The sequence below is a fragment of the Colius striatus genome, chromosome 1 (assembly GCF_028858725.1).
Source record: "Colius striatus isolate bColStr4 chromosome 1, bColStr4.1.hap1, whole genome shotgun sequence".
In the NCBI taxonomy this organism is placed as follows: Eukaryota; Metazoa; Chordata; class Aves; order Coliiformes; family Coliidae; genus Colius; species Colius striatus.
Window position 1 is genome coordinate 205,917,128 of NC_084759.1, and position 23,622 is coordinate 205,940,749.

The 23,622-nt window shown below is 50.8% G+C and overlaps 1 protein-coding gene across 1 annotated transcript in view; it reads left to right on the plus strand.

Annotated features, from left to right (window-relative positions):
- Positions 1 to 23,622, plus strand: part of LOC133629629 (collagen alpha-1(VII) chain-like) — a 122,411-nt gene that overhangs the window by 43,231 nt on the left and 55,558 nt on the right. Inside the window, 20 exon segments of the mRNA XM_062020329.1 lie at positions 698 to 742; positions 1,400 to 1,468; positions 1,585 to 1,671; positions 2,324 to 2,350; positions 3,057 to 3,110; positions 4,210 to 4,272; positions 5,491 to 5,550; positions 5,730 to 5,765; positions 10,362 to 10,397; positions 11,930 to 11,962; positions 13,169 to 13,240; positions 13,928 to 13,987; positions 14,852 to 14,887; positions 17,706 to 17,741; positions 18,675 to 18,719; positions 18,998 to 19,069; positions 19,744 to 19,779; positions 19,894 to 19,933; positions 22,294 to 22,385; positions 23,572 to 23,610. Coding sequence (XP_061876313.1) covers positions 698 to 742; positions 1,400 to 1,468; positions 1,585 to 1,671; positions 2,324 to 2,350; positions 3,057 to 3,110; positions 4,210 to 4,272; positions 5,491 to 5,550; positions 5,730 to 5,765; positions 10,362 to 10,397; positions 11,930 to 11,962; positions 13,169 to 13,240; positions 13,928 to 13,987; positions 14,852 to 14,887; positions 17,706 to 17,741; positions 18,675 to 18,719; positions 18,998 to 19,069; positions 19,744 to 19,779; positions 19,894 to 19,933; positions 22,294 to 22,385; positions 23,572 to 23,610 — 1,038 coding nt within the window.

Consider the following 23,622-nt stretch of genomic DNA (forward strand, 5'->3'; position numbering starts at 1 on the left):
CAAACTGTGTCAGTGTTGGAGTGAGGGAGCCCTGGCCCAGGCTGCCCAGGGAGGGTGTGGAGGCTCCTTCCTTGGAGGGCTTCAAGCCCCACCTGGACACGTTCCTGTGTGACCTGATCTAGGTTAAGCTGCTTCTGCAGGGGGTTGCACTGGATGAGCTCTAAAGGTTCCATCCAACCCCTACCACACTGTGATTCTATGACACAGGTTTCCATTAATCCTGCATAATACCTGTGCTTTGGGTTCCTGGGGACACCTCAGATATCACAAGACACTCACATTTGGGCATCTGGATCAAACTGCCAATGTCTGTGAGGAGATGAAACCTATGGCAAGGGTTGTGGTGTTGGTGAGCTGTGGTTTGCCTGAATCACAGGGGTCTGACACAATCCACTGCAGCCACTGAATGTCCCTTCTGACTCTATTTACCTGCTCTGGGGGATTAAATAAGCAGCAGTCCCCCATTTCTCACAGCATCCAGTGGTGCTTGCATGTCCTACACTGGCACTACATCAGGTGAAGGACATTGGCCCCATGGGTGACACATCATCAATGTTGGGACCAAAACCTGTTTTCACAAGGACTTCAGAAGTGAATTCAATGCTCTTAGGGACAGATCTGTAACCTGAACATCCCACAGTGATGGTCTTGTGGGTCCTTTGCTGTTTAATACTAGAAGATCTGTTTTTCATTCCAGGGACCTCCTGGCTATCCAGGACCAGTGGGACCAAAAGGAGACAGAGTGAGTTAAACCTGTTGCATTGCTCTAATCTCTCAGCCTTTGCACAGTGACCTTTGAATAGGAGCTTCTGAGCTGTGTGTAACTAGCCCTACACTGCCAGTCTGCACCCTGAGGAGCTGCCCTTCAGCTATCACAGGCCTTTGGCACATTTCAGGCAGTTGTTTGCAGAAGGAGGTAGCACTTCAGTGGGCCATTCTGCCTTTCTGAGCTTCCATTGGGAACAAGCCTGTTGCATACCTTTAGGACACAAAAAGGTACAGCTCCAAGGTCAGTTGTGGGCAGATCCCAGGAGCAGCAGTCCTCTCCTTCTCCCAAGCCTCAATACACATCCATTCCCCTCCTTTGCAAGCACCTGAGCTGTCTGTATGGCTACAGATGAGGGGACAGATCCTGCTGAAAGCAAACCTCCTTTTTTCCCCCTAGGATTCCATTTCTTCCATGTCAGTAAGCAAAGCAAAGTCATGGCCCTGTGGTTTCTGGTACCTTTGCCAAAGACTTGCTGCAGGCAGGTGGTTTGGGTTTTACAGCACAGGGAGGAGCTGTTTGCTTTTTGAGTTGCTTATGCTGCTGATGAAATGATCCCAAAGTCATCCAACTGCTTGTCTGCACCTGGACATCCACACAGCTCAGCCTTTGTCCTCCTCCTTTCCTCTGCAGGGAGAACCAGGCTATGTCCTGGGAGGAGTGGAAGTGATCCCTGGCCAAAATGGGCAGCCTGGCCCCCCTGTGAGTATCATACCCCAGGTGTGATGGACTCTTCAGCCTCTCAAGGGCTGACAGAGAAGTGAAGAAAGCTGGGAGAGAACACACATCCCTCCCTCTCCTGATTTTCCTTGTTGCAGGGACAGAAAGGGCAGCCAGGGGTTCCTGGAGCAGCAGGACCAGCAGGTTTACCAGGGCCACAGGGACCACCAGGCACCTCCATCAAGGTGAGCATGGTTATTTGTAGCATGCTTCTGTGATGTTGTGCTACAGAAAGACAAGACCCAGCATAACCCACCATCCCTGGAGTGTCTCTTCATTCAAGGACCCTGAGAACACACATTTCTTCTCTCCATCATGGGCTGCTCCCATTGAAATGGAGAAGCAGGCACTCTGCAAAGTGTTCCTGACATCAGGGCTCTGCTGTCCAACACAGCAAGGATTTGTGATGGAGCTTGGAAAGGTTCCAGCCCACCCTGACTGACATGGCACTAGATTCAGTGCCTCTAAGGCTTTTCTAACCCCAGCTCCAGGTGTCTGGAGTGAAATCCACAGGCTCACTGTTGTTGTCCACAGCCAAACCTGGCCTGAGAGGCATCAACAAATGTCTCCTTGCACTGGGGATCAGTCTAAAAGCCTCAGCAGCCACCAAGAGATCTAAAGTCCCCTGCTCTGCCCTAAGGGTGAGGATTGACAGCAGATATTGCAGGTTGAGGTGTCTGAGGTGTGCAGGACAGCAGACAGCTGTACTAAATCTCTGTCTTCCCTTGGGGGTGGGAGTTTGGGTGTCTGGGCTGTCAACCTGCAGATGAACTTAGAGGAGACTCACCCCTTTAAATGACAAGCTTGCGGTATTTCTCCTTGTCCTTTGTGTTTCAGGGTGAGCCAGGGGAATCAGGTCCCAGGGTGAGTACCTGAGATGGGTTTTGACTTCTGCAGGTAATGAAAAGCCTTTTTTCACCTATTTCTAAGCTTCTCAATAGGGTGTGATTTGCACACCTACCAGTAGAATCATTTTGGATGGAAAAGACCTTGAAGCTCACTGAGTGCAACCCCTTCCCTCACCCTGCCACAGCCAGCACTGACCCACAGCCCTCAGCACCTCACCCCAGGGCTGTGGGGTCCCTCCAGGGCTGGGCACTGCCCCAGCTCCCTGGGCAGCCTGGCACAGGGGCTGACACCCCTCTGAGGGAAACAGTTCTGCCTCAGCTCCAGCCTCAACCTCCCCTGGGGCAACTCCAGCCCCTTTCCTCTGGGGCTGTTGCTCATGGCTGGGGAGCAGAGCCCGACCCCCAGCTCCCTGCAGGAGTCAGGGAGTGGCAGAGAGTGCTCCTGGCTCCCCTCAGCCCTGGGCCTGCTGCCACCCCACTGCTGAGCCCAGCCAGGCTGCCACTGGCCTTCTTGCCCCCCTGGGCACGCTGCTGCCTCCTGTTCAGCCCCTGGCACCAACCCCCCCAGGCCCTTTCCCTGCAGCAGTTTCCAGCCCCTCTGCCCCAGCCTGGAGCTGCCTGGCCTTGGGGTGGCCCAAGGGCAGGACCTGCAACTTGGCTTTGTTAGAAGACCTGTAAAGGGCTGCTGGGACATGCAGTAAGACTGTCTGTGCTTCATGCAGGGCCCTCGTGGGAGGAAAGGCCTCAAGGGTGACAGAGGAACCACGGGAGAGTCGGTGAGTTGTCCAGCAGTGAGCAGTTGCTGAGGAAGAGCTGCCAGCTCCAGTGTGAAGGGTCCATTGGCCTCAGGATGCCCTCTGCAACATGGAGTGGGTGGAGAGGGACACTGTCTACTGCCACTTCTCACCAGCCACCCTTTTGGGATGCCTCACACTGTAAGAAGTGCATCCATCCCATTGCTCACCATGATGATACATTCTGGGGCATATTCCATCATGATAACAAAGTGATTCACCCTGGAGCCCCCCACTGTCTCCATCACACATGGAGGACCTGAGTTCAACCTTGCTGCTTCCCACATCCCACCCCCACAAGTCTCAAGAGGACAGAGGAGAACTGGGGCTGACCCAAAGGAAGGCAAGAAGGTGGGATCAAAAGTGTGGGACAGCAAATGGACCAGGCTGGCAGCAGAGTCCAGACCAACCAAAGCAGGTGGCTCTTCACAGAGGTCCCACAGGGATATTTGGGGTTCAGGGAGTTTGAGTTCAAGGAGGGAATGAGAGAAGAAGTCCACAGAGGAGCACTAAGGGTAAAAGAAGCTGTGCTTGGCTTGGGAAATCCCTACATTACAAATAGCTCAAAGCTGAATGATCACTCAGGGACTACATCCATGTCTTGCTCTTGCATCTTTCCCAAGGTGCCTGTAACTCTCCAGCATCACACATAGGTGCTTGCTTTTTGCTACCTTTGCCATGCTGCAGAGCTACACCCCACAGACCAGCCATTCCCACGTGCCAGACTACACCACATCTACACCAGCAGCATTTCTGTGGTCACCTTCCAGCAACACACTTCTGAAGAGCCCCTGAAGAAAGCAGCTACTTTGGGGTACCCAGGCTCTCTCTTCCCATCTAACAAGCAAACACATCTCTTCCTGAGTAAAACCAGTGGCTCAGAGCATGGTAGTGAGGAAAAAGGAAACCTGGGAGTACATAAACATCTCCATAAATCCTCAGTTGCAAAGGCACTGCTAAGATGGGCACATCAGGATCTGCTTTTCTCTACTTGTGCTCCTCCAGATTGAAACTTTCCTCACTATGATTGGCAACAAACAGTTCAGAAGGAAAAGGTTGGATGATTTCTCTTCTTTTTCAGGGGAGACCTGGCTTGCCAGGGCTGGATGGTGTTCCTGGACTGCCTGGACCAAGAGGACAAAAGGTCATTACTTCTATCAGATACTGAACCCATCAGCCCAAGGAGGAACTGAGAATAGCTGAGACAAATAGCAGGGTAGACAGTGCCAATACAGTGTAGGGGTTTCTCACAGCCCATCTGGGCAGCCCCTGCCAGGGCTCCCTCACCTCAACAGGGAACAACTTTGGCCTTGTGTTGCTTTGGAACCTCTTGTGTTGCAGCTTGTCCCCGTTGCCCCTTGTCCTGTCATTGGCCATCCCTGAGCACAGCCTGGCTCCAGCCTCCTCACACCCACCCTTGATGGGTTTGGAACATGACTGAGCTCAGCCCTCAGGCTCCTCTTCTCCAAGTTGCAGAGCCCCAGCTCCCTCAGCCTTTCAGCACAAGGCAGATGCTCCACTCCCTTCAGCATCTTGCTGGCCCTGTGTTGAACTCTCTCCAGCAGCTCCCTGTCCTTCTGCAACTGAGGGCCCAGAACTGGACACAATATCCCAGATGTGGTCTCACCAGGGCAGAGCAGAGGGGGATCAGAATCTCTCTGCACCTCCTGCCCACAGCCCTTCTCATCCAGCCCAGGCTGCCATTGGCCTCTTGGCCACAAGGGCACGTTGCTGGCTCATGCTCATCCTGCTGCCCACCAGCACCCCCAGCTCCCTTTCCCCTACACTACTCCCTAAGGGTTCATTCCCCAGCCTGTGCTGGTGCCTGGGGTTGCTCTTTCCCAGATGCCAGACTCTCCACTTGCCCTTGTTGAATCCCATTAGGTTTCTCTGTGCCCAACCCTCCAGCCTGCCCAGGGCTGGCTGAATGGCAGCACAGCCTCTGGGGTGTCAGCCACTGCCCCCAGTTCAGTATCAGCAGCAAACCTGCTGCCAGTGCCTGTGTTCCCTCAGCAAGGTCATTGATGAACAGATTGAACAGCACCAGTCCCAGCACCGACCCCTGAGGGACTCCACTAGACACAGGCCTCCAACCAGACCCTGCCCCATTGATCACCAACTCTGTCTCCTTCCCTTCAACCAGTTCACAATCCACCTCACTCCCTGATCATCCAGCCCAGAGTGTCCCAGTTCAGCTGCAGGATGCTGTGGGCAGTCATTGTTTGCACCTTGCCTGAGTGTTCCTGGCTTTACATATGACTTGACAGAGCAAATTTTCCCCCTCCTGCTTTGGAGGATGGCCAAGAACAGAACCATTTTGGGCATCAGCTTTCTTGAGTGCCATGCTTTTCTTACCTTGCAGGGGATGGCAGGAACTGGCATTCCTGGCACTGTGGGCCCAAAGGGGGATGCAGGAGAGCAGGTGAGTTGGCAGTTTGGAGTGAGATTCACAGCTGAAGTCCCCTCAGAGGGCTCAATGTGTCCCAGGTCACCTCCAATCTCTCTTATTAGGTTTTACTCAGAGCATCCTGTGGTTACAAATGGAAGAACTCAGGGAAGGGTTTGAAAGCCTGAGTGTTCACTGCTGCTTCTGTTTTTCAGGGGGTGATGGGACCTCCAGGAGCACCAGGCCCTAAGGTGGGTACTGAAATACTGAACTTGAGTCCCTGTGCCTGGCACTGAGGTGCCAAGGAAAGCAGCTGGCTCTAACCACCATCACAGCCTGTGGCAACACTGATCACCTCACTCAAAAGCAATGTGAGGGACTTATTTTCCACAGGGGCAGCCACTGGGCTGGGGAAGCCACTGCTGCACAGAGCTGGAGTGACAGCAAGATGCAGTGTTATAATAACATACTAAATGACATTCCTGTGGCCAGTGAGACTCTGCAGAACTGTAGTAACTGATGTTCAATGTGTTTTGGACACCTTCCTCTAAACCATCCAGGCCCAGACTCATTCCCACCCCATTAAATGCCATTTAATGTCCTAGTGCCAGGATGCCTCTCTGTGTGGAGGAAGATGAGCCCTGTAGGAGGTGATGCAGTGACTCTGTGACTCTGTGTAGGAGGTGATTCTGTGATACAGCCCATTCTGAAGTCTGAGGTTCTTTTCTGGAAGTCCCCTTCTTGTTCCAGCTCTTGGGGATAAGGCAAACCTTCACTTACCCAATCCTCTCACCTTGCTCAAGAGCCTTGGGTTGATGGAGAGGAATGATTTTGGTGTCCTGGTACTACTAGAGGAAAGAGATTAGACAAATGCAGCTCCACTCCAAACTGCCATGACCACAGGGAAGGTGATGCATGGCAAGGACTGGTCAGGGACCTATGGCAGGCAGGAGGATCTTCTTTCAGAGTGGTGTCTGCCTCCCAGCTTTCCCAACTCACAGAGATGTGCAAATTCAACTCCAGGGCTCCTCCATGCAGCACAATACCTGGAAAGCTCTGGGTGCTGGAGGAATCAGCTGATCTTGGGATGCACAGGGGACAATTGCTGTAGCATCACAGAATCTTAAGGGTTGATCTCCTGAGGCAGGAGGAATGTCTCTAACTTCAGTTTTGAGTGGGTGTTTGATTTTGGGCTCATGCTGGCTTGAGCTTGTGCTGAAAGACTGAGGTTGTCCTGGTACAGGGAGTGCCAGGCATGGGTTTAGGTGGTACACAACTCATGTTGTTATGGCTCTTGGAAGAAGAACCACTTAGGACTGGGTTGTGTGGTTCCCTGTATGCCCCCTTCTCCAAGTAATTCAGGGTACACTGAGTTACTGCTGATGGCCAAATGAACCTGAGTGACTGCTTTGTTTCAGATCCATCAGGCTCCAAAAACTGTCCATGTTGAGCACAAAGTAGATGAAAAAAATGAGGAAGAAAAAGTAGTAGCCAAGGAAATGATCCATTCATCCTGAGACGAGGTGGTTTGCTTCCCTTTACAGTCGTGCTTGCCTACTTCATGAAATGGAAAAGGATCTTAAATCTGGTCAGCCAAGTGCTACTGACCAGTTTGCAGCTCATTTTGTGCTCCTCACAAGAGCAAAGCTTCCTTGAGTTGCCCAGTCTTGAGCCACACAAACATGGGCCCATGGATGGGTGTTTCATGGATTCCCCTTGAGAAACTGCAAAGTTTGGCAAGGTGCTCACTGGTGAGGTGACTGCTGACATTGTCCAGGAGCTGACTGAGCTCTTTCTGAGCTGATAGAAAGGGGTGCAGGAGGTGCTCACTGCCATTCTCACTTCAGTTTGGGCCACTTGGGGAAGGAGAACCAACTGGGCTGAGGGTGCTCCTGCAAATGAATCCAATCAGAAGGATGCTTTAAGTATTGAGGTGTTGGGTTTCTTTTTAAGAGTAAATATAGAACCCACTGTACTTGTGTCTTGAACCACCATCTCACCTTGCTCCTCTTGGTTATGCTCAGTCTCTGAGCTAAGCTTGGATGTAGCCCACAGCCCTACACCTGCACATTATCTCTGCTGTAAAAGCAGCTTTTCCAAGAGACTGGCTCATCCTCAGCTCTCAGGCTCCTTGGGATGAAGCAGTCTGATCAAGCTCAGGATAGTCCATATATGCATATAGTCAGGTATTTACATTGTGTTATCTTGTTATTATTATACCATGTCATGTTATGTTATATATCACAGAATCACAGAATGGTGGGCTGGAAGGGACCTTTAGAGCTCATCCAGTCCAACCCCCTGCAGAAGCAGCTCCCACCTAGATCAGGTCACACAGGAACGTGTCCAGGTGGGGCTTGAAGCCCTCCAAGGAAGGAGCCTCCACACCCTCCCTGGGCAGCCTGGGCCAGGGCTCCCTCACTCCAACACTGACACAGTTTGTCCTTGTGTTGAAATTGAACTGTTTGTGTTCCAGCTTCATCCCATCACCCCTTGTCCTGTCAATGGATACCATAGAAAAAAAGTGCTGCCCCAACCTCCTGACACCCACCAGTGAGATATTTGTCACTATTCATGAGCTCCCCCCTCAGTCTCCTCTTCTCCAGACTAAACAGCCCCAGGTCCCACAGCCTTTCCTCAGCAGGAAGATGCTCCAGTCCCCTCAGCATCTTGGTGGCCCTGCACTGGCCTCTCTCCAGCAGTTCCCTGTCCCTCTGGAGCTGAGGAGCCCAGAACTGGACACAATATCACATTATGATATATCACATTCTATTGTATCATATTATATTGTGTCACAGTCATAAATAACCACAGAATGGTTTCAGCTGGAAGAGACTTTGAAGCTCATGCAGCCCAGCCTCTGTCCCAGCCCTATCACCCACCAGCCCATTGCCCTCAGTGCAACACCCACCCTGCTCTGAAACCCCTCCAGGGACAGTGACTCCAGCAGCTCCCTGGGCAGCCCCTTCCAATGCCTGACAGCCCTGGCACCAAAGAGATTCCTCCTCACATCCAGCCTCAACCTCCCCTGGGGCAACCTGAGGCTGTTTCCCCTTGTTCTATGGCTGTTACTGGGGGGAACAGACCCACCCCCACCTGGCTGCAGCTGCCTTTCAGGTAGTTGTAGAGAGCCAGAAGGTCTCCCCTGAGCCTTCTTTTCTCCAGACTATCATTATATCATTTCACTCCCTATCACATTATCCCATTACATCATTATATCATACCCATCACATTCTAATGTAACTACATGGGAACTGTATGTTATAACATGCATGCAATCAAATCTTGGGCATTGTATATGAAGTATGTCTAATGATGTGACTATAAAAGATATCTTAATATCTTACAGACACTCTACAGGTAATTAATATGCAATACACAGGTAATTAACATGCAATACACAACATGCTAATGCATGAGCTACATAGGAACTCATTAATAGTTCCAAATATCTCAATGGTGGGTGTCAGGAGCTTGGGGCAGCCCTTATTTTCTGTTGTGTCTAGAAACAGGACAAGGGGTGATGGACACAAGCTGGAACACAGGAGGTTCCAATGGAACAGGAGGAGCAAGTCCTTTGGTGCTGAGGGGAGGGAGCCCTGGCCCAGGCTGCCCAGGGAGGGTGTGGAGGCTCCTTCTCAGGAGGTTTCCAAGCCCAGCTGGACACGTTCCTGTGCCCCCTGAGCAAGGTGGGAGCTGCTTTAGCAGGGGGAGTTGGATAAGATGCTCTCTGAAGGTCCCTTCCAACCCCACCATTCTGTGACTCTGTGATTCTCTACACCATGTATGACACAGATGTACAAAAGTGCTTTGATTTGAATTTGCTTTCCTCCCTGCTTTCACAATCTCCAGTGGAGAGGGACGTGCTCTGCATGCTCCTCTGCAGCATGTGAGCCTCCATGCTCACCCTACTCCATCACAGGAGCCTTGTTTTAACTCAAGTATCTTCTGTTTTCCAGGGTAACAAAGGGCAAAGTGGTGTTAAAGGGGAAAAGGTGAGACTGGCCAGCACTGGAGCACAGAGTAGGTGGAGAAGAAGCACTGAGGCTGTTTTCAGGCTCAGGACAGAGCAGTTGAGGTATCTGCTTGGAGATCCAGAGGGAGGGAATTTGAGGTCCCACCAAAGGCTTCTCCCAGATGTCACTGGGCCATGTAGCCACACATCATGTAACTGCAAAGTTCAGGAGCTCTCATGCATGGGGTAAATCTTGCAGCAATGGTAAATCCCCAGGATGGTCTGACAACCAAACCTTGAATACTCTTTGCCAGTCCACACTGAGCATTCACAGGTTGCTTTTATTGAGCCATATTTCAAGCCTGCTGTTTTTACAGCTCCCCCAGCTGCACTTGTTCTCTACATGCATTTGATTAGACACTTCAAGATCAAAATAGAGAGCAGCATTTTGTACCTAAGAATAGCTGAGTGTTGGTCTTCCTTGGGCCAGTGTGTCCTGCAGGAGCAAGGTTACAGGTACCTGCAGCTTCCAGCTCTGAGTCCTGGGCATGGATTAGGCAAAACACTGACCTGCTCTGGTGTCTCCTTTGCATCCATTGGCTGCCTTCATACCTCTTCTTGCTTGCAAAGGAACACCTCTGATTGATAGCTTTGCCTGGGGTGAGAGCTTGGCACTTTGCAGTTGGTCTCCTAGCTGCTAGAGATAGGCATGGGAGTTTCCATCTCACACCCAAGAGTCCCTACAAGCTGTCTGGACTGTCTTCTAATCAGTGAAAAACTGGGCTGAAGAGCTTTCTCCCTCCCTCCAGCTGGGAGTTTCTCACTACAGCAGGGACAGAAAGTGCTGAATCTGCTTTCAGTCCTGTGGAAATACTCTTTTGTTGTCTTACAGGGACTTCCAGGACCTCCAGGGAAGAAAGGAGACCAAGTAAGTCAAACATTATGAGAACAACGTGTTTCACTGTCTCAGGTGAAGATGCCCTGACTTTCCCCAGCTTGTTCCATGTGAGCAGCTCATGCAAACACAGTTGTGGAGGGCTTAAACAGAGATGAGGCCAGCAGAGGTGCACCTGAGCTTCACCATTAGCTCAGCATCTCCATTCTGTCTTGCTCTTGTGCTTCTGAGATGAGTTTGGAGCTGCTTTTAAGAAATGGATGGGGCAGAGTGTATGTCAAGAGGATGGGGTGGCATTCTCTGAGGTGAGGGAGCCCAGGCTGCCCAGGAGGGTGTGGAGGCTGCTTGGGAGGTTTCCAAACCCACCTGGACATGTTCCTGTGTGATCTGATTGAGGGGGAACCTGCTTTAGCAGGGGCTTGGGCTGGAGCAGCTCTGCAGGTCCCCTCCAACCCCCACCATTGTGTAATTCTGAGAACAAGGAGTAGAAACTTTTCCATTGCCCCAGACTGTGAGTTTTCTGTCCTCTTGCCTTGCAGGGGAACTCAGGATTTCCAGGTGCTCCAGCTGTGGGGGTAACTATGAGTAGATTACAGCCCTTCTTGTGCTATAGCCACGTGGCATCAACAGCAGTGATGCCAGTAGAACAAGGGCCAAGAGAGACGTGTCCCAGTGAACTGCAGGAGGAACTAATGGACCTTTCCCTTGACCCTCCAGACAGCTCTGTCTTCTCTTGCTCCACCTCTTATATTCCCAGCCCTACACCACAGTTGCCCACTGGCTACTTAAAGGAGCTTCACTGCTGTGCAGGAAACATAAGGATAAAACCTTCCCAGCACTGGAGCTCTGTTCTCCAGGCTTGTCCCCCACTCAAGCTCCCCGTTCATGGGGTTATGCTGAAGAGGCACAGTGGATCAGTCTCATTTGCCTTGTTCTCCTGTGAAAACAGGGCTCCTACAGCCTCCTCTTCATGTCCCTCCAAATGCTGGGGCAGATATAAGGAGAAACCTTGGTGATGGCCATCTCTGCACTCCCCACGTGGTTGCTGCAAGGTCTGTGGGAGCAATTGGAGGTTACACTGAGGACTGAGACTCACCATCAGGACACAAACATGTGTCCTGGAGGATGCTTGGATGAGCAGGGCACCTTATATTCCTTTCCTAGCAATGCTGGCTGAGTTGTGTTGAAGACACAAGGTAGGAAGACAACTCTGTAGTTCCTAAAGCCAGCTCAGGGCTGCTCTGCAGGGTTGTAGTGCAGTCATCAGGATTCATGGTTATCCAAAGGCTGGTCCTTGGTCTGTGTTAGCAAAGGCTAGAGCAGCCACCTGCCAGTCATCCCTTGCATGTGAATGGTTATTGAGTCCCATCCCTGGAGCTAAAACCTACTGAAGTTGGTGGGATTCCTTCTCAAGCTTCACTGGCTTTGGGATTTGGTTTGTAGCCAGTGCCAGGGATGGGTTTCCTACACCATAACAAGGCTGAGATTCTCTTGCTTTGGAAGCAGCCCCTCCTTTGAAAGGGAAATCCTTCCCCAAATAAGAGAGCATTTCATTTTCTCCTCAGGTTTTGGGACCTCCAGGCAAGAAAGGTGTCAGGGTAAGTCCATTAATTATCACTGCTTGAAACCTAGATGAGGTCTTTTCCTGAAAAGTGAGGGCTGGGCCACGTTTCACCATCTGAATCATGTCCCTTGTGATGGACTGGAAAAGAGAGGTTGGAAAAGTAGCACTAGCCTTGCCCTGCTGATATTTCCTTTGCTTTGATTAACATTTTGTGTGTCTCATCTTCTTCCCAGCCCCAGTCCACAGGGAAATTTGAAGGCAGAGATCACTGAAGCACAGGTTCAGCCCACTCATAGAAGCTACTTTCCAGCCAAGGGAGGCATTGACATAAAAGCAAAGCACTGCTGAGGCTAAAAGTAACTTCTGAAGGCCTCTGGTCCCCACCTCCTGCTCAAAACAGAGCCAACTTCAAAGCTGAGTTGGGTTGCTCAACCTCTATGCTGAGCATCTCCACAGACAGACATTTCCCCACCTCTCTGGGGCTCTGACTCAGTGTTTGTCCTCCCTGTGACTGGAGGAAATGGAACTTCTTCAGAGCAGGGAGATGTCTGAGACAGAGCTGTTCCCTGACTACATTGTCCCTAATGTCCCTCTGCTTTATAGCTCAGTGGATAGAGTTATAGAGCTCCTCTCCTGCAGTGGCCTCATGGTGGAACGTGGCCTGGAATATCTTCATTACCTTGATTGCTCATTACCAACCTGCAGAGAAACAATCTCTCCTTCATGCATGTGAGGAGAATTTACTGCAGGACTAACTCCTCTTGCCTTTTGGATGGCTGACATTCACAAAGACATCCTTCAAGCCTTTCTCATCCTTTAGAGACAAAGAGTTTTGTCCTTTTCACTGAGTTGGGATGTTGGAGCCACCTCCTTTCATTGGGCTTATTGTCTAGACTGCTTCACATTGGTTAGCAAAAGTGTCTCCTTTTAGGTTGGCTGCATTTAGTGGCCTGGGAGCTGCATTTTGTCCTGCTCAATGCCATTACAAATGCAGCCATGGTGCTTTGCAGGATGCAAGTTGCATGGCTGGGGAGGGTGGAACTACCCTCTTGTTGCATGGCAGCCACTCAGGTACCACAGAGAAAGCTTCTGTGTGAGCCCAGAGGTGGATGTGTGAGTGGATTCAGCAAGGAATGGCTTTTAAGAGTGGATTAGAAGTGTAAAATGCAGCTCTAGGGAGGCACATGAGCAGGGTTTTGCTTCCTGCATGGTATTATTGGCTTTGGGAATATATTTACAGGGAGATATTGGGCCAAGAGGGGCCCTGGGACCACAGGGAGACAGAGGAATCCAAGGAGACAAAGGAGAGAAGGTAATGCACTTGTTTTTCTTGGCACATCCTTTATGGGTAGAAGGTTTTGTTTTGTTTGTGTCCACAAAAGAAGCTCTGAAGCAGATCAGATTTCTTCCCAAGGGAGTGGGAGACACAGAGTTACCAATGCTCATCTACAGGGGCTGGTGGAAGTGCTGAGGATCTCCTCTGGCTTTTCCTACTGTCTTCAGATGTGGAGATGTGTGTCCTGAGCTTGGAAAGCTGCTCTGGCAAGGCAATGCACCTGCCTCTGCATCTTACTTAGCACCAGATACACCATTGGCAACTGACTTCCAGCAGTTATAGCAAAGAGGAGAAGCAGGCTGACCCTTGAGGGGTCTGCAAAGTGGTGGTGGAGACTGCTGACAGTGATAGAGGTGTTCCCAGAGGGAGATGATGAGTGGAGCAGGGCCATACACACCACAGCTTGTGCATGATCAGGATGGGGAAACCAAGGCAGGTGCTGGGCTCCCCAAATAACACTCTAGTGGAAGCTGAGTCTCCACAACAGCATCTGTCAGAGGTGGCAAGGAGGGTGCTTAGGATTTGGGAAGGATGTGGCAAAATGGGAGGTGGGACTAGCACAGGGATTGGCTCTAGTTGTGTCTTTGTTGTGCCTGGAGGTGCAGAGAGGAAAAGCACCCCAAGCATCATCCTGAGATGTGCATCACCATTGATTCTTTGCAGGGAAGCCCAGGTTTTGGCATTCCTGGTCAACGTGGGCTGAAGGGAGATCCAGGAGATAGGGTGAGTGGGGGCAACATGTTGGATGTGGGAATGGGAGGCCCTAAAGAGGCAAATCAGGAAGTTTAGAGGCAAAATCTCTGTCACCTCCATGCATGTGACTTTGGTGGCCTTCACCCACAGAATCTGGTACCAGCAAATTGATACTGGGATGGTGACAAGGAGCTGGGCTGTTACCCCGTGGTTGGTCATCCCATGGTGGTCTTGTGTGATGGGGTGATTTGCACCTGAGTGTGGGAGACAGTGCTGGGGAGGGAGGAGGGGAAGGGGAGCTCCTCCAAAATGCACAGAGGGAGACAACTGCTTGTGAGTCTGGAGGAAAGCACAGGTGCACAATGCTCAATTGGTGATGCTGTGAACAGCACAGACAAGAAAGCCCCATTTCCAATGGGTTTGTGTCCTGAAGGTCAACTTGACCTCTGTGTCTAAGCAGGTGCAAGCTTCTGGTGGCTCCCACATGAGTTCACTGATGTCTAGTAAGGGTTGAGTTCATGCCTTGGGGGTCCCTCTTATGGGGTTATTAGTAGTCCCTTTCATTTTAAACCACCAAAACCTACAGGAGCTGACAGCTCTGAGGTCCCCACCCCTCTGTCAAAGCTGGTATGAATGGTTTCAAATTGGGCAAGGCAGATGTGCCTAGACAGTGTGTGCTTCCAGCAGCTCCTCTTCTCTTAGGCCACCATCTGATTTCTCCTCCTCTGCATTTCACTCCACTGCTTCAGCTGCTAACACCTGCAAGCCAAGAGCAGCTTGGCACCATGGAGTCTGATGTTTCCACCCTTTAGATAGAACAGAAGAGCCTCCCCAGCTGTAATCACTCTGCCTGTTTCATCCTTGTCCTGTGACTAATGGTCTGTATTTCTGCAGGGAAACGTAGGTTTGGCTGGCAAACCAGGTCAGAAGGTGAGTCTGTGCAGTGACTGCAACGTGTCATTGGCTCATGGCTGATGTCTGTGTCACCCAGGGCAATGTGAGCCTTGGGGAGTCAAAGCACAGGAGGTGTTCAAAGGCTGAAAGGTCTGAGCAAATCCTGTTTTGCTGGAGCCCTGTGTGGAGGAACAGTGATAAGATGCAAGAAGTGAGGTCTTCAAAGCCCAGCTTGTAGGATTTCCCACAGCAAAGGTTCAAACCTGGTCAAGAGGGGCCTGGAAAACATCCCAAACGTGGTGTTCATTGAGTGAGTGCGTCTCACTGTGCACATTTCCCAAAGAGCTTTTCTCCCCAGGCTTGGCTGAAGGAGCATATGGATTTGGGAAATGTTTCAGCATGATCCATAGCCCAGTGAGCTGAATATTCAGGCTGGATCAGCTTCACAGCCATGGAGAAGCTGGATGTCAAAAGAGAGAAAGGAGATGCATCCAAGACAGGCTGTGTTAACAAGGTGTGTTAATGCAAAGTGGAGGAGGCAGCAAGAGGTGCTTTTGGGAGAAGGCATGGTGAGGTGGTTGAGTGATGAGGAAGGTTTCTGTTGTACAAACAGCAAGCAGAGCAGATGTGTAAGTCCCCATGCATCAGAGCTCAACTTACAACACGGGAAGTGAGAACTGAGCCTGTGTTCACACTGAAGACCAGACCCATCTCCTCAGTCTCCACTGATGGGACACCTCATTTGAGCTACAAAGTGGTGGAGAACCTCAGAAGAGTCAAACCTGCAGTGTTGGTCAAGTGTTCTCTTGGAGTCTTGGATGGACTACATTAGAGGTGGATGCTTTTCAGCCTAACCTGCCCAGCAAACACCACGAGCACAGTCCTTCCTAAGACAGGTTAGATGCTCTGAGGCCAAGCTGCAGCCAGGAGGGTGGAAGCAATTGCAAGGCATCTTATCTGAATCTGCCCTGCCACTGCTAAAGGCTGAGGATTATGAAAAGCAGAAGAGGAACATGGCAACAGTCTTGTTCTCTTCAGGGGGATATAGATCCAAAGGTGAACCAGGATTACCTGGCCTTGCAATAACAGGTAGGGACAAGTGAACAGATGGTACCAGTTAGAAACATAGAATGGTGGGGGCTGGAAGGGACCTTTAGAGATCATCCAGTGCAACCCCCTGCAGAAGCAGCTCCCACCTAGATCAGGTCACACAGGAACGTGTCCAGGTGGGGCTTGAAGCCCTCCAAGGAAGGAGCCTCCACACCCTCCCTGGGCAGCCTGGGCCAGGGCTCCCTCACTCCAACACTGACACAGTTTGTTCTTGTGTTTCAATGGAACTTTTTATGTTCCAGCTTCATCCCATCACCCCTTGTGCTGTTGCTATACCATGGAAAAAAGTGCTGCCCCAACCTCCTGACACCCACCAGTGAGATATTTGTCACTATTCATGAGTTCCCCCCTCAGTCTCCTCTTCTCCAGACTAAACAGCCCCAGGTCCCACAGCCTTTCCTCAGCAGGAAGATGCTCCAGTCCCCTGAGCATCTTGCTGGCCCTGCACTGGCCTCTCTCCAGCAGTTCCCTGTCCCTCTGGAGCTGAGGAGCCCAGAACTGGCCACAGGACTCCAGATGAGGCCTCAGCAGGGCAGAGCAGAGGGGCAGCACAACCTCCCTTGACCTGCTGCCCACACTCTGCTTGCTGCCCCCAGGCTGCCATTGGCTTCTTGCCCACGAGGGCACGTTGCTGGCTCATGGTCAGTTTATTATCCACCAGCACTCCCAGGTGTGTCTGTGCAGAGCTGCTCTCCAGCAGGTCAATCCCCAGCCTGTGCTGGTGCATGGGGTTGTTCCTTCCCAGCTGCAGGACTCTGCCCTTGTCCTTGTTGAGCCTCAGGAGGTTCCTCTGTGCCCAACTCTCAGCCTGTGCAGCTCTGGCTGAATGGCAGCACAGCCTCTGGGGAATCAGCCCCTGCTCCCAGTTTGGTGCCATCAGGGCACTTGCTCAGGGTCCCTCTGTCCCCTCACCCAGGTGGTTGATGAAGATGTTGAACAAGACTGGCCCCAGAACCCATCCCTGTGCAACTCCACTGCCCACAGGCTCCAACTCCACTCTGTGCCAGGTTTTACATGCAGGTTTTACAAGGCTGCTTGGTGAAAAGGCTCAGCACAACAGTCATCAACAAACAAGACAGGGCAAACTACCTCTAATTAGGCATGATGGTTTGCTCATCAAGGGATCTAACCTCTCATTTTCTCTGTCTGCCCTTTCATTGCAAGGGAGGAGGCAGATCCTCTGCAGACTGTCATTAGCTTGTGCTTTGGGACTGAGTCTAAAGAGACTCTAAAAGAGACTTTACCTTAGGTCTGAGAGGAACAAGTGTGTCCCACCATGGTGTTTATGTCACTCTGCCTGGACTCAACATTTCCTTCTTGTTAGTCAACATCATGTCTGGCTGATGTGCAAGGAACCAGCACAGTGTGCAGCCACAACAGCCCTGAGGGTTTGCTTTTGGGTTTAGGGCATAATAGTTCTGTCTTAGCATCAAACAAGGTGGCTCCTCAAAATGAGCATCATAACTGGCTTCTGGAAAGACTTTCCTAACCATGGTGAGTGAGGGCCTTTCTTCACTTTAGAGAGCTGTGTGGATCCCTGCACATCAAGTGGAACAAAACTACCAAGGGAAGGCTGGAAAGAACCAGAAGCAGCAGTGGTTTTGATCCTGGGGCTTCTCAACACCCCTGACTTCAGACACCAGGGATTTAAAACACAAGCTCTTGGCCCAAGTAGGAAATTGGGGTAAAAACCAGCTTAGTTAAAGATGGAAATGTAACCTAGCATGTTTGCATGGTGTTGTAGGGAGAGCCAGGGAAGAAAGGCACCTCTGGGACCAAGGTAATCACTCAGGAGCCCAAACCTTCCAGAGTGTGGGTACCAAACACAGAAGGTTCACTCAGAGCTGGAGCTCTGGCTACAACAGTGTGGAAGGATTGCACTGAGTTAGAGTGAAGGTCTGGCCAGCCCAGCACCTCACCTCCAAGAGTGACCAACTTCCCTGGAGGTTCTGGCAACCATGGCAACAGCAACATGTCCTGTGTGAGAGGTGACTGCTCATGGCTTTCTTAGACCTTGGTAGATTTTCCTTCCATGAATTTAGTCACCCTACACAAACCTTTAACACCCTCAGCCCCCCCAGGCAAGGCGTTGCACAGCTCACTTAAACAGCAGCTGGAAACAACACCCTTGGGTTTGTTTTGATGCTGACCCCAGCTCATTTGATTTCATGTTCTTAGGTTAGGTGAGACCATGAAGAATCCTCTTCGTGGTGCCTTTGTCTTTTCTTTCTCTTATTTTAGCTTTGCTTTCATCTCCCAAAGCTAAATGCTGATAAAGAAAGGCCAAAACAAGAACTGAGCTGTGTTTTCCTTGTGAGAGAGTTCTTTATGCTCTGCAGCAGATGCAGACAAGAGTGTCACAAAGAATAGTGGGGCTTGGTGGAAAGAACCTCGTCTACCCCTCAATATGAGTACTCTGCTCTCACCTCACACCTTCTGCTTCATTCAGTTCACTGATGGGACTGCTGTAAAGCACCATGCCTAATTTAAGACATCTCAGATGCTCACAAGCCTGCTTTTGACCTGCTTTTCCAAGCATTAAGCAATACCAAAGAGGAGATGTAACCTGCATTAGAGCCACTGGACTGGTGGGTGGACTTGGTTCCCTTCCTTTGGTTCCTCCAGGTGTAAGCTCAGTAAAATCAGTATCACCCAAGCAAATCCAACCTGATGTGGAAACAGCCTTTTAAAAGCTATTCCTCCTGTCTTTCAGGGAGAAGCTGGTGTCCCTGGAGAACCAGGAGAGAGAGGAATCAGGGTAATCATTGCTGTTGTTATAGGTTCCTGCTCAGGTGAGTGCTGGGGTGTCAGGGGAGGCTGCTGTGCTGCTGCCCAGGCATCCCTGCTCTGTGCAAGAGGAGAGCAATTCCTTCTCCATCCAGCAGTGAGAGCTACCCACTTAGAAACCATTTGCAAGTGTTTCTTTCCTGGGTGAAAAAAATAATCAAGGGGTTGGTGGGATTGGGTTTGTTTCGCTTGGTTTGAGCTGCTGAACATGGTCTGGTTTGAATTGCTTCTCTGAATCCTTTCTTGCAGGGGCCACCTGGACTGCCAGGACGGCCTGGAGAGCAGGGGATTAAAGGCAGCACAGGACAACCTGGGAAAGATGTAAGGCAATCCCTAAAGGAGCAGCTGAGAGAGGGAGGACTTGGGGTAGTGCAGTAGCAACCAGAGAAACAAGCATGGGGGTTTTGCTGCCTTACAGCCTGGGAGGCACAGAAAGCTCCCTCCCTCCCTCCCTTCCTCTCTCCTGGGAAGAGGTGCTCCCCTTCAAAGGGAGGATTGGAGTTGTTTCTCCCTTCTTTGATGAGCTAGAGCACAGGATTAGGAGTGACAGTGCACTGGGGAGTTGTGAGTGTGCAAAACTTCCCCAGGCTCACACTGTGGGAACCACTCTCAGCCTGGTGAGAGAAGAAGGGAGATGCTGCCTTGAGGCTCTGTCTGTCTGATCTCCCTCCAACAGCTTTGGAAAACACAGGCTCAGAGCAGCTCTGTTGTCAGAGGTCTCAAAGACATGGTGTTCCTAGAGACTGTGTGATGCTGAGCAGCTGACTGAGGGAAAGCCCCTAATGAGATACCCACTGAGGAAGAGGCTCATCATCTCCCCCCTTATTAAAGATCAGAGACCTCCTCCACAGGAGGGCTGTTGAAACCCAAGCTTCATTAGCTCATCTGCTCAAAGATAGGCTTGTCAGGATGCTGACTTGGGAAGAGGAGAGGGGAGGCTGCTGAGAGCCCCTACCACAGCTTGTTCTCATCCTGCCTCTCTCTCCACCTCCTAGGGAATCACTGGAGAGAAGGGAGACAAGGGAGAACCTGTAGGTTTGCACCTTCCCATTTATAACTTTGCATGAGGGAGGTTGTTTGGGGGCTCAAATGTTGAATTGCACCACTCACTGCTGGCTTTTTTGGGGGGTGTTTTGTCTTCATAGGGTGAGCCTGGGCTGCCTGGGACTCCTGGAAGCCTTGTGAGTAACACCTCTTAAGTGTTTGTTCAGGGAAGGGCCAGAGGACACGCTGTCAGAGCTTACTGCTTTCAACAGGCCACCTTGTAGAGGGGATTTTCCCCAGCTGTGTGCAGGAGTCCATCCCAAATCACTTGTTGTTGATGCTACAGGAAGATTCTGACACAGAGAAGAGTAAAACCTAGTTATGGACCCATCTGATAACTTCAATCACTACCTGTTGTGTAACCAAGGTGTCCAGGCTCCTTCTATAGTCCAGACAAAGAGATGGATGCCTTCCAGGATGCCTCATCTTCTAGGCAGATGAAGGTAACTCATGCTCAGGACTCTCCTGTGCCTTTGCATGGAGTTTTCCTTTGGATGAGAGGCTTAAAACCAAGTTGTGTCAGATTAATAGAGGATCCCAACTCAGGCTCTTAAAAAATAAGGCTGAAAGAGATCAGAGTGACCTTTTGAAAGGTCATTTGGGGGATCAGGAAGGTGTTTAAGCACATGAATATGCAAAGAGGCTTTGTTTCTCCCACTCTGTTGGCTTCAGTGGAGGTCAAGCCACTTCAGTGCAAAACTGAACCTCTGGAGGACCAGGAGTCACAGCCTCTCAAGTGAGCTTGGCAAGACTTTGTCTTCCATGCCCAGGGATGATATTGGCAGGACCTGAGTAAGAGGACGCTTGAGGCTGGGGAAAATGCTACCAACTACCTTCAGCAGCATCATTCCTGTATCAAACAGTGATTTCAGGTGGCTGCAGAACTCAGGACAAGCCAGGAGTAAGGAGTCAGTGCCTTCTAGTGATCCCTCTCTCTATACATTGCAGCTCTCCACTCCCAGGCACACCAACCTGCTGTTTGAAACTCTCCCATCTGGTGCTTCCAGCCTCATTTTCAGCTTTTGTTATCTACTGGGGCTCCTGTTCACTTATCTCTTGTCTATTCTACACCACTTGAACTCTGGTGTGTTGAGAAGTGAGGCATGGAGACACCAAGCACCACTCACTCCCTTCACAACTAGGAAGAGCCTTATGGCTCCAGAGTATGGCAAGATCCTCCTCTGCTGATGCTTAACCATGGGGGTTGCACTGGATGATCTCTAAAGGTCCTTTCCAACCCCTACCATTCTATGACAACCATCTCACTCCTCTTAGGGTTCAAAAGGACTTGTTCTCACTCATGCACTTCCCCAACTGGCTAACATCAGCTCCCATAGCAGAGAGGGACCCAAGCAGTGTGTGAGCCCTGTTCTCTTTGAGAGAGGCTGCTTTGGAAACACAGATGCTGACCATCACAGCCACCCCCAATCTCTCACTCAGAGGGCAAAGATGCTGCACCAGTTCCTTGTTGGTTTGAGTCTAAAGGAAGCAGGTTCAGGTTGCTGGTTGATTTGGGGGTAAAGCATCTGAGTCTTTGCCCATGGAGGTGAGAGTTTGTATCAAAGACATGGTGGAAAAGGCAGAGACAGATTCACTCCATCCTTTTCTTCAGCCCTGTGAAGAAAGATCACTGAAAACACTAATGAACCCCTCTTGACTTTGTGCCAATCTGTGTCATTCCTACCTGGGAGATACCCAAGGAGCTCATCAATATCAAAGCAGCTCCTTATCTGCAGCCAGCTGAGCAAATGGCAAAGAAGCCAGTGCAGGAGCAGAGGTGGAGTCATGGAGCAGCAATTAGAGTAATCAAAGAGCCCAATAAAATGATAACTTCATTTAATTGTCTTCTCCCCTTCCTTCAGTCTAATAAGGTTTGTGAGCTGGCCATTTATTTTGTGCACCTTGCACAAAGGACACGAGGCAGACAGACAGGAGGCAGAGCAGCCACAGCATTGATTTCTACTCCATTTTGGGAGGAATGGCTCCTTCAGGGAGGTGCAGGCTGTATATCTAGCTGAGTCCTTTTGCAGGAAGACCTGGGCTTGCTTTTCCAGTCTTCTCATTTACCTGCAGGACTCCTGAGTCACAGCCACAGCATGGGACTGTGGCAGAACGAGGGCTGTAAGGGTCTGTCACCTTCCCAAACCCCCTTTAAGGCACCCTTTTACTTAAAGCAATGGTGTAACTTCATCAGCCAAGCTGTGATGGCAGGGAAATAGCAGCCAAGGTGTGGTTTGCAAGGAGAGGTAATGCCATTATTAACCCAGGTGGGGTAGCAGGGGAGAAAGGACAAGCAGAAGAGCTCTCAGGAACATGAGCCCTTCCTCAGGTCCAAAGCAGAAGCAGAATCTTTCAAGTGAAAGAGCAGACTTGCTCCAAGTTTAACTGAATTATGTGAATCATAATCAAATCTGGACAAGATGTTGTTAAGAGTGGAGCCAGCATGGGCCAGCACCTGAGGATTGCTTCAGTGCATGATGAAACCATCACCTTCCCTTTAGAGGAGACAAAGAACTAACATGTTGCTGCTGGTTCACAGGGGGATTGTGGAAAGGAAGGCTTAAAAGGTGAAAGAGGTCCTCCAGGCCCAAAGGTAAGTCCTGAGGCATCTTTGTGCTGCTGTGTTGGGGTGGACAGAGGGGAGAAGCCTCCACCTTACATCTCTTCTGGTCCCCTAAAAGGTTGGGTTTGCTGTGGTCCTGCAACTGAACAAAGCAGATACACAGCATTTAGGTAGGAAAACGTTCAGGAGTCAGATGGGATGAGTTTCTACAGTGTTCAGGGGTGTTGCCTTCCTTTCCTTCCCCCTACAAGTTGAAGAGAAAGGGGTGGAAGGAGGAATGGCTTCTGACAGCACACACATCTAGGGATCTTTAGAGGTGGGACCAACTCCTTCACTTAATGGAGGGGAAAATGCTCCACAAAGCAACAGCAGCAGGTAGAGGCAGATCTCCTGAGTGGCACGAGATCCAAGCCTTTGCAAAGGCAAGGACTCACCCAACTGATGTGCCCAGTTCAACCAGTACACCTCCTGTAGCCCAGCACCCCTTGGCATGGTGATGCAGAGCTGTTGGGGCCTTCCTGGTGCCCTTCATTCCACCGGAATCTGTCCCTACAGAAACCAGATTTCAGTGAAATGAAGCCCATCAGAGGGGCAGGTCACCCTCCACCTCAGAATTAGACCTCACAAGCCTTTGCAGCTCCTCTGTAGTTGCAGGTGATGGGCCAGGATCACTCACTTGCAGGGTGTTGCCATGCTGGGCACTTGCTTTTGAGACTCCAACCCATTGAGGATGCTTTACCCAGAGCATATGTGTCACAGGGAGGGTCACCAGCAACCTCCAGAAGACACAACCAACCATGGAGGCACCTTTGCCACCCTCCCTCTTGCTGCTGCCTCACAGCACTGGTGGCATTGAGGGGCCTCAAAAGCCTTTTCTTTAGTTTTTTCCCATGTTGGGTTTGGCCAAGGGATGGAGAAGGGGATGGTGCAAAGCTCTGGTCCAAAACTCACTGTGAGGATGCTCAGGTCTGACTCTGCTCCAGGCCTGCCCTACAAAATGCAGCCAGAAGCTGTGTCCAGTGGAGGAATGAAGGAGCCCATGGGGCAGGATGGGATTCAAACCCCTTCCCTAAAGCAACAGGGGTTTGTCTGGGGTCATGCCATGGGCTGGCAGCAGAGGAAAGGCCAGACATGTGACTCTTGTCCCTTTTCAGAGCTCTTCTTCTTGCTGCTCCTTGAGAGAATGATTTAATGAGTTGCTCTTGTTCATTTGAAGGGAGAACCTGGCCCACCAGGCAAAGGAGTGGAAATGAAGGTAAGAACCTCC